We start from the raw sequence: 10,851 nt of genomic DNA on the forward strand, positions 1-10,851 counted from the left end.
GTATTAAAATTTAAATATATTTCATATAAATTTATTTCCCTTGATCATTTGTAATGGCAGATCAGATATTACTTTTTTTTAAGTGTTTTGGAAGTATATTTTAATATTTTATAAGATCCGGTAAAAAACATAATAACTGTCTGTAAGGCGCTAAAATATAGGTGGTACCACAAACATACCAATAAGCACTAACACACGCTAAATATTCAACGTATGAAAAATATTTTTACAGATAGATTAATTACACTTTTCACGAATTCGAAAATTAGAGTGGAAAATGTTAAAATGGTGCCACAGGACATTTTGGCATTTTGTCAATATCTGTGGTTATTCCCATATCATTATTAAATTTTATTTAATTTTAAAAATTTTCCTGGTTTCAATAGTTGTTTTTTAATTTTTAAATTCCATTTTCTCAAGTACATAGGTGGTCATGAGCTTCAATTTCGATCCTTTTTTGCACAAGTGAAACTTTTTCCAGACCTTTTTTTTTTTTGCGAAAATATTGTAATTTTCGATTTTTTCATAAACACAAATATAGAAGTATTTTGCTTAATACTTTTCTATTTTTCACCAGCTTTTTTATTAGAAGTCTACCAAAAAATGCAATAGATCTTCAAATAAGGCCAAACTTTACGTTGAAGATTTGAAAAAAAAAAGTAGATAATTAGATATGTACCATAAGTACATAGGTACGTTGGGTCTAATCGCAAAGTACCTAACCCATGCAGCATCGATGTGTAATCATGTAAAAATCATGTACGAAAATGAATCAATACGGTAATACTTTAAAGTTTGGTATCCAAAAATGTCAAAAATACGCATTGTGTTCACATCATGTTAAATCAGCTGTGCATCAATTTTTTTTATCCGAAGTAGTGCAGTCCTTCCGTTAAAATTTTCAAAATATATGTAGAACATAATTGGACATACCTTTACAAAATTTGATAAACTAATATCTCTATTAGTTTTTGAAATATTTAAAAAAAAAACCTCTTTGAATTGTATAGCAGCTACCCGAACCCGTTATCCGAATTACCCCAATTACAATAGCAGCCGTCGTTGGCACAAAAGAAAAATCTTGTGATTACCGTGCAATCGGACGGGACGCACAAAATCAACGCAGAATTTGACGCTGAGCAAGAATATAATATATATATGTCCATACCGAAGGCGACCTCTCAAATGGTTACAAACTCCATACCATAGTGAATATACCATTCACGAAAATGCAGGGTATAATAAACGCAAAAAAAACATGATTTAGAAAGTGTCAGTGAAAAATAAAGTTAAAGTAAATGAAACAATGTTTCATTTCAAAACATAAATTTTGAAACTTCAAAATTTTCTTTAAATGTATTATTTAAAATTGTATCAAAAATACCTATTAGTATGTATAAAAATGGATTGTTTTTAGATAGGTACTTATTTCGCTGCATGCATTCATATGAGTATACCTACATATACATAATACAAATATACGTATAGTATATATATATGTATGTCTGTATGTATAAAATATTTGGGGCGTACTTTTGTTTTAATGTTTTATAGCATAATTAATTTAGTAATTAACTTACCTGTAAATGTTCCTGAAAGCGAATTGGTAGATTTTGAGCCATTATATTTCACTTCGTGGACTCTGTTATTTCTTTAAACTAGCGATCTAATTATTGCAGCAGACACCACTATCTGCAAAGAGTAGAGGTACTTAATTCAAACGCAACTTGGAAATCACACATTTAACCTAGCCGCATTTCGTCTCTTCTTGTTTGAATCAAATTCATTTTTGGTTTTCAAATTAACCAAAGATATAAATTTAACTCAATTTTTATCCTGAATAAAATTACAAATACATGTTTTACTCCCACCCTTTAATGAGTCATACTATTTCTCAGAAGCTATCAAAATCAAATACTAGACTTTATGTTGAAGTTTATAATATATAAAACATTTGAACCCCACAAAATCACTAATCATTAAAAATAACTTTACCTTTAATTTAATAAAAAATTTTGTTAAAAAAAATATTTCGAAAAATCAATCTATTCCTTTTTCCACTCTTCAATTCAGGTAGATATATACAGATATTTATTAATTCTTATGAAAGTTGCAATAAAACAAGTTCAGGAAGTGTTATAAATCGACTATATTATAAATCGATTATATTATAAATAATTGAATCGATTACATTATAAGTGATTGAACTTGCTCTAAAATTAAACTTTAAATTGGTGAGGGAAACGGCATTAAATGTTCGGTAAAAGACACATGTAAGAAATTTACGAAGAAAATTTTATATTAGGAATCATATGAAGAGAACGTGTCAAGTACAAAATTTCTACCAATGCGAAAGTACTAGCATAAAATTTAAAAGATAGAAAATTTATTAATAAAATATTGTAATTATTATAAACTTCAAAAACTTAATGTTATGTTATGACAATGGATTATATTGTTTGATAGAAAAAAACTAAAGCCAACATAAAAAGAGTCACAGTAAGCACAGTGTCTTTGACAAGAAAAAATTTTGTTATTCATATTAATGTACCTAACCAATATTAAAATAGGGAAAAGAAAATAAAGTCGTAAGAAATTGAAAGAGTTAGTTCGATTTAAAATATTTCATTTCAATTATTAAGTATTAAACGTTAAAAAGATGAAACATAGTAAAAAATTTATAGTTAAAGATTTTATTAAGACTTGTTAAAACTAAATATTGAATGGAATAATAAAGTAAAACAAAATGCAAAAAAATATCATAGACCTGAAAAATGTATCAGTTTCGTTAAACTTTGACGAACTATTCTTTGTAACACAGTCTAATGTTCACATATTTAGCTGATTACTTATGAAAAAATTAATATGCAAATATAAGCAAAAAGGGTCAGAATTAATATATTATGCTAAGTTTTAGAAGTAAAACAGCAATTTTGTAATCTAATGTCAAAGTTAATTTCAAAGTATATCTATTAATAAGTAATTCGACCCTCGGTTTACATCACACTAATGCAATCACTCACCAATATTTGTATACAAAAAATTCCCTTAGCTAAAAGAGTTAAGCAGTATACCTTCTTATTTTCGTTTTTATACACATAAGAATTTTTAAATATACACATAAGAATATGTGTATTATATTATAAATGCGAAGAAGAAAGAAAGTGTTTAAAAAAAATTACTATAATTTATATAATATAATTTTGAAGAATAATAAAAATAAATTTTGAAAACACGTATAATCTTAAAAAAAAATTTAAATAGTTGTGAAAAAAAATTTTTTTTTTTAAAAATGGGTGAACATTATTTGAATTTTTATTTTTTTGTTTTTCCTAGATGTTGAGGGTCTTTTAAGTCAATAATAAGGGCGGCTGTTGGCAAGGCAATTGAAGCACCCACCCTAAGATGGATCGGGGCCATGCTGGGCTCCCGAAATATTACCGCCAGGGTGGGAGGCGCCAAGATTACAGTGCGGGACATGCGTGGTTGCCCGAAGGAGGGGAGTCCTATCTCTCTTGCCTTGGTGCATTGTGGTGGACGGGTTACTGTACAAGCTGTCTCATAGCGGATATAATGTACAGGGCTACGCTGATGATCTGGTCGTTATTGTGAGGGACCAGCACGATGATGTCGTGGCTGACTGAATGCAGGGTGCTCTAAACATTATACGGGACTGGACGGAAGTGGAGGGCCTTGGCATTAACCAGGGAAAGGCAGTCATTGTACCTTTTACTAGGCGACGGAAATTTAGTGTGCGCCCGTTGCTCGTGGGGGGCACAAACATTGAGCCTTGCAAGGAGGTCAAGTATCTGGGAGTATTCCTAGACCAACGACTAAACTGGGGGCCTCATCTTGATGGAGTCATAGTTAGGGCCACCCGGGGTCTATGGGCTTCGACGAGGCTATATGGGAAAACGTGGGGTTTTATGGGAAAACGTGGACCTACACAACAATTGTTCGACCAATTGCAACTTATTCTTCTGTCATATGGTGGCAGAAGGCTAATCAGGCGACGGCGCGGGCTGCTCTCACTCGATTGCAGCCCTCGCATGTCTTGGCCTAAGTGGTGCCCTGAGAGCGTGCCCAACGACCTCGATGGAGGCTCTCCTGGGCTTGGTCCGCTTCATATTCACCTAAAGGGGGAGACTATGAAAGGGGCACTGCGGATAAGGCAATACAGGGAGCCAAAGCCGGGTGATCTTACGGGTCATCTAAGCATCTCTGAGGAGATCGGTGGCGTACATGACATGGGGATGCCCTTGGACTTTGGTCTGAAGGAGAGGAACCTAGTGAGGCCATACGTTGCGGAGCTAGCTGAAAGGCGGATCTGGGACGGGGGGACCAGAACTTGGCCCTGGGGCCGTTGTCATCTATACGGATGGATCCAAAACCAATGAAGGGGTGGGCGTGGGTGTGTAGGGAGAGGCCGTAAGCGTATCTAGGGCTCTCGGACGCTGCCCATCGATATTTCAGGCTGAAACATATGCCATAGAGTTGTGTGCTCTAGAATGTACCAGAAGGAACATAAGAAGGAGCGGGATTTTTATTATGTCGAACAGCAGGGCTGTTCTCGGGGCCCTCTTGTCTGATGTAGTGGGATCGAGGCTACTGAAAAAATGATGTCCTTAGCGTTCTGGCCAGGCACAACAAATGAACCTTAATGTGGGTGCTGTGAAACTACGGGGTGGACGGGAACGAGAGAGCTGATGGTCTTGCCAGGGAGGGAGCGGCGGGTCTCTTCATTGGGCCGGAGCCATGTTTTGGGGTGCCCAAGACAATGGGCTTGCGTACCCTCAATGAATGGGAGAGCACCTGGGCCTGTCCCACTCTAGAAAATTTGTGCGTCCCCTGGGACTGGGGGGCAGGATCTGACTTTGCTCAAACGTCCAAATTTGAGAACATTAGTGGGAGTTCTCACTGGACACTACCTCACGAGAATCCAGCTGAAAAGGATGGGCAGGGTGGCGGATGAGGTCTGCCGTTTATGCCTGGAGGAGGAAGAAGCCATGGAGCACTTGCTGCGTGAGTGCGAGGCGGTTGCTAGCTTGGGGCTGAGGTGCTTCGGGGGGGGGGGGGCTTTGTGACGCCGGGGAGCATCTCCTAGCTTGATGTGTCTGCCATACTGCGGTTTGTCAGGGGCCTAGGAATAGAGCTAATGTATGGGGATAGGAATCACAAAAGTTTCTATGGGTCGACGTGAGTGAGCCCGTGGAGGAAAAAAAAAACATTATTTGAAGTGTTTGGGATGAAAAAAAGCCGACACGAAAATTTCATTTGTTGCCAAAAGATGTGGAGAGCTAAATATGACTTTTTGAAATTTTGAAAATTTTGTACATATTTTGTACTTTTGAAAATATTTTAAATATTTAGTGTTAAGCATTTGTAATTAATAATTATTAATAAATAAAATAAATAAATTATCTTTAAAGTTTTTATTTTTATTTCAATCTTAATAAATTTAGAACATTTTTCCCATGAAGCGGTAATAATTATATATCATAAAATATTATTCTTTTTTTTTTATTGGTATGAAAAGAAAACTTCCTTTTATTCGGAATAAAATACTTTTATTTTTCGCTAATATATTTCGTGCGCTACATACGCACTTTATCAAAGCTGATTTTCTTCTAATACTAGTTTTAAGGTTTAAAACAGGTATAAATTTAGTTTGTAAATAATAACAAAAACAAAAAAAAAAATAAATAAATAATCAAATTCTAGATTAAGTCAGGTAGATTATATTAAGTCAGGTATAATATTCCTAATTTTAATAGAATTCAATTTTTATTGTTTGTTGTCTTAATTAGAAGAAAATCAGCTTTGATAAAGTGCGTACGTAGCGCACGAAATATATTAGCGAAAAATAAAAGTATTTTATTCCGAATAAAACTAAGTTTTCTTTTCATACCAATAAAAAAAAATCTGATGTGGTCAGCACATAACCGACCGCAATGTGTATTGTCTAGTTAAGTGAAAGTGTTACAGAATATTATAAAAATGTCTGTTAAATACTTCTTTCCAATTTTTAGGACATTAGTAAGCTTATAGTTAACATACCTAGAAAAATGTAAATTTGGCTCTTAGTAGAGTTTCGCTTTGTGCTACCCGATTTCCCTGAAAAGCTCGCCAGTAAGTTTCGGTAACAACCAGAACTCAAATATCAAATTTTAAGAAACTCCATCAATTCGTTCCGTAGATATGGTGAAAAATGTAAAATCGGCCCGCAGATCAGTTTTCGAACCCTGATCTTTCCAAAAAATTTACATGTTCATTGTTTTAATACAAGCAATTCAAATATTAAATTTCAATGAAATCGGTTGATTATTTCTCTTTATATACACAAAAGTGCATGTTTGGCCCGTAGTAAACGTCTAGTTGCCGATGCCTGATCTTTCCAAAAAATTTACATGTTCATTGTTTTAATACGAGGAACTCAAATGTTAAATTTCAATGAAATCGGTTGATTATTTCTCTTTATATACACAAAAATGTATATTTGGCCCGTAGTAAACGTCCAGTTGCCGATACCTGATTTGTTCCAAAAGCTAGGAATTTTCATGGACGGTCAAACAAAGCTCATATATGAAATTTCAAGTAAATCGGTTGAATATTTTCTTCAAAATGGTGAAAAATGTAAAATCGGCCCGCAAATCAGTTTTCGAGCCCTGATCTTTCCAAAAAATTTATATGTTCATAGTTTTTATACGAGGAATTTATATATTAAATTTCAATGAAATCGGTTGATTATTTCTCTTTATTTACACAAAAATGTATATTTGGCCCGTAGTAAACGTCCAGTTGCTGACGCCTGATTTCTTCCAAAAGTTAGGAGGTTTCATCGCCGGTAGAGCAAAACTTATATATGAAATTTCAAGTAAATCGGCTGAATATGTTCTTCAATATGCTCAAAAATGCAAAACAGGCCCGCTAAAAAGTGCAGTTCCCGAGGCCTGATATATACCAAAAGTTGATCGATCCGTGCCATGGTGGAAATAAACTTACATATAAAATTTCATCAAAATCGGTTCAGCCGAACTTGAGATACACGCGTGTACACACAGACCGACAGATCGACAGACCGACAGGTTGCTAAAAATAGTTTATTTACACTTCCCTACTATGGAGAAGTACGTTCCCACCGAAAACTCGATATGCAAAATTTGTTGCCATCACATAACCTACCTATTGTTTACACAATACTGTCGATAAAAAAAAGAATTATATTTCAGAAAAATTATCATTTTTGAATATGGAGGTTACCAGCCAAAATAGATTGATAAACGGTTTTTTGAAATTAAGACAACAAATTATTAGCTTAAGTGAGGATATAAGATTTTTAAAATTATGCTTAAGGAAAGGAGTCACGCCGGGGAGCCATCGTTTGAAAATGAATCAATACTTACCGAAGGCTGACAAAGTTCAAGAAAAAGCGGAACGCAAAACTTATACAAGGGAGTATTTATTCTAAATACGCAGAACTATCACATAAGAACTTGCTTTCGTATACTACGCATTTGAAGTTATCCTGGATTTATAAAGAAATGGGAGCTTCAGATGATGACTTTAGTAGACTACTTATGAAAATAAAGGCCGGCGAGAAATGCAGGAAAATAAGAAAAAGAATGATTTTAAACAATAAATTGAGACGTCTGGGAACTTTAAGGAATGCGCAACAACCTGTTAAACCGATGAACATTGAAACACATCCCATCGAGAACTTAGTAGTTAATAAATTGTCTTACACGTTTAGCACGAAGGAAATGAACCTTCTCAACAAAGGACTAAAATATGCAATCACACCCAAGCGAACTGATAAGGAAGACAACATAGCAGACGTGGAGACAGCCATAAGAGGAGCGGATCATGGAGCCAAGGAGAACATTAGGAAAGAAGTATACAAAATACTAAGAGGAAGCAACAACAGCAACCTAGATAACAAAACCAGAAGTGAACATGCAACGGTGAAAAGTTTGAATGAAAAGCCAGTGTATTACATAAAAGCAGACAAGGGAAACACTATCGTTATTATGAATAAGGACGATTACGATGAAAAGATCATAGATAAACTTAATAACGGAAATTTTAGAAAAACTAGGATCAACCCTTTAAAGGAATCAGCAATGAAGGTTAGGAAGGCTTTAAAGGAGTGTAAGTTTCTGGACTTCAACATTAACGACTTGACGATGCCGAATCCATCAGTTCCGAAACTGGTGTGTCTACCAAAAATTCACAAGGAAGGTGAGCAGTTCAGGGAGATCATTTCCGCTAACGGCGCCCCAACATACAAAATTGCGAAGTGGCTCGTGAAAAGATTTGGGGAAATGGATTTCCGTTCCTGTTCTATTAAGAATAGAGAGGAATTTATAGAAAAAACGAAAGGCTTAAAGATTGGTCCTGATGAATTAATGGTATCGTTCGATGTCCAAGCGCTCTTTCCTAGTGTTCCAGTTAAAGAAGCTCTTGAATATTTGAAAGTATGGTTATCAACACAAGCAGGAGAAACAGAAAATTGGAACAACAAAGTAAAAGAATACCATAAATTAGCAAGACTTTGCATGGAGGAGAATTACTTCGAATTCAGAAACGAGATGTACAGAACAACATCGGGAGTTTCGATGGGCAATCCACTTTCACCATTTATCGCAGAATTATTTATGTCCAAATTGGAAAAAAGAATGGAGGAGGATTCCCTGATGCCTAGAGTATGGATGCGGTATGTTGATGACGTCTTCGCGATAGTGGACAAGGAAGAACTGAAGAATATAAACAGATGCATCAACAAATTACATAGAAACATCGAATTTACAAATTACATAGAATCAACGAAACATAAAATGGCAGCGTTCAACTCTATGATCCATAGAATGTTAACCACACCGATGGACAGACACGACTATAGATCAGAAGTAAACTTCATTTTGGACATGGGTGAAGAACGGTTATTCTACTGAACGTATTAACAAACTCATTAGGAAGAAAAAACGAAAAATTGAGCAGGAGAATATGAGTACATTGTTTAAACAGAACAGGATATTAGAAGAACAAAGAACAACGTGGGCATCTTTAAGTTATGATCATCACTGTACAAACTTGATAAATAAACAACTAAGGAAACACAATATTTGGACATCGGAAACCAATAGTTAATATCAACTTAGGAGTTTGTTAAATTCGGCTAAGGATAAATTGAAGATACATGAAAGATGCGGTGTGTACAAAATCAATTGTAATAATTGCGATAAATTTTACATAGGGCAAACGAAGAGACCCGTTACAACAAGACTTAAGGAACATTTAAGTGAAATAAAACGTCCAAGGAGAGTAGGATTTAACCGGATTTTCGATTCTATGGTTGCAAAACACATTTATGAAACGGATCACACAATCACGGAAGATAACTTAAAGGTATTAAAAGAGGTAAAAGGAAAACACAGGAGGGAAGTTTATGAAAGCATGCAGATATACAAATCAAACAAGGACTGCCTATTAAACACGGACGAAGGTAACGCGGCTACTTGGCTCTTTAAATTAATTATTTGACCAGTTTTAAGGTTTAAAACAGGTATAAATTTAGTTTTTAAATAATAACAAAAACAAAAAAAAAAAATAAATAATCAAATTCTAGATTAAGTTAGGTAGATTATATTAAGTCAGGTATAATATTCCTAATTTTAATAGATTTCAATTTTTATTGTTTGTTGTCTTAATTAGAAGAAAATCAGCTTTGATAAAGTGCGTATGTAGCGCACGAAATATATTAGCGAAAAATAAAAGTATTTTATTCCGAATAAAAGGAAGTTTTCTTTTCATACCAATAAAAAAAAAAAGAATTATATTTCGGAAAAATTATCAACCACTGAAAAAAAAAATTTTTGAATAAAATATTAACCAGTATGCATACACCTTTTTTTTTTCTTTATAAATTACTTTATTTCTATGTCACTACCTGATACTGATTAGACTGTGTATCTACTGTACCAGGTGCTTTTGTACATTCATACATGAAATTTCAAACTCTTCTGCTTTCATACATTCGAATTTTTTACCTAACTTTAATAAAATGAAAAATAAATTTTGTTATTATCAAAATAAAAATAAAAAAATTTTTACCTAACTTAATTTAATTTCAGTTCAATGTTTTTGATACACTCGTTTGTTTACAAATTTTGTTTCTTTCTTGCATACACAACTCTCATTAATAGATATACTTCGGTTAATTCATATTTCACCTTTTACGGAGGAGGAGGTTGCAGCTTTACTCGTCTTCATATAAATAAATATTTACAACTTCGGAACCGTACAATACAGAGTTATTATTAGAAGCTTGCTTTACAGTCGATTTTACAGTTTTCGAGATAAAGCTCGATGAAGTTAGATTTTTTTTTTAACTTTTTTTTACAAAACTCGAAATTTCTCGTACATTTTTATTATTTCTTTTTTCGATGCGGTACGATGAAATCTAAAAGTTCACCCATTTTCCTCTATCTATAAGAGTAGTTTTCCAGTAAAACATGCTTTCCCGTTTCAAAAAATGTTTTTCTTTTTTTAATTTGTTACATTTTTGTTATAAGTTCCTGTAAAATAATAATCTTTTTTCATAATTTTTTTTAAATGTTTTATGATTTTTCAATCACAAAATACACTATTTGAAAAAAAAATCGTAAAACTTTCTTTGTTTACTCTGCATACAAGCGTCGCTGACTTCTCCAAGAAAGAAAAGAACAACATTATTGGCATTAAATTTTATACACTAATTATATATGTTATTATATATATGTATACTATATAATGGTTGACATTATTTGACAATGCTTGAAACAAAGAAGAGACTTACCTGAAGTTTTTGGCTTT

At 33.6% G+C, this 10,851-nt stretch overlaps 2 protein-coding genes across 2 annotated transcripts in view; one reads left to right on the forward strand and one right to left on the reverse strand.

Annotated features, from left to right (window-relative positions):
• Nucleotides 1–2,136, reverse strand: part of LOC129616454 (clathrin heavy chain) — a 73,243-nt gene extending 71,107 nt beyond the window's left edge. The window contains exons 1-2 of the mRNA XM_055532078.1: nucleotides 1,996–2,136; nucleotides 1,581–1,692 (exon numbers count right to left, since the gene is read on the reverse strand). Coding sequence (XP_055388053.1) covers nucleotides 1,581–1,622 — 42 coding nt within the window. The 5' untranslated portion in view covers nucleotides 1,623–1,692; nucleotides 1,996–2,136. The remainder of the gene's footprint in view (nucleotides 1–1,580; nucleotides 1,693–1,995) is intronic.
• A 5,405-nt stretch (nucleotides 2,137–7,541) lies between these two features.
• LOC129616456 (uncharacterized) lies at nucleotides 7,542–9,147 on the forward strand. Its single transcript, XM_055532079.1, has 2 exons — nucleotides 7,542–8,938; nucleotides 9,030–9,147. The coding sequence occupies exons 1-2, from the start codon at nucleotides 7,542–7,544 to the stop codon at nucleotides 9,145–9,147; spliced, it is 1,515 nt and encodes a 504-aa protein (XP_055388054.1).
• The last annotated feature ends 1,704 nt before the right edge of the window (nucleotides 9,148–10,851 follow it).

Source organism: Condylostylus longicornis, unplaced genomic scaffold (genome assembly GCF_029603195.1).
Source record: "Condylostylus longicornis isolate FDR11 unplaced genomic scaffold, ASM2960319v2 ptg000211l, whole genome shotgun sequence".
Classification (NCBI taxonomy): domain Eukaryota; kingdom Metazoa; phylum Arthropoda; class Insecta; order Diptera; family Dolichopodidae; genus Condylostylus; species Condylostylus longicornis.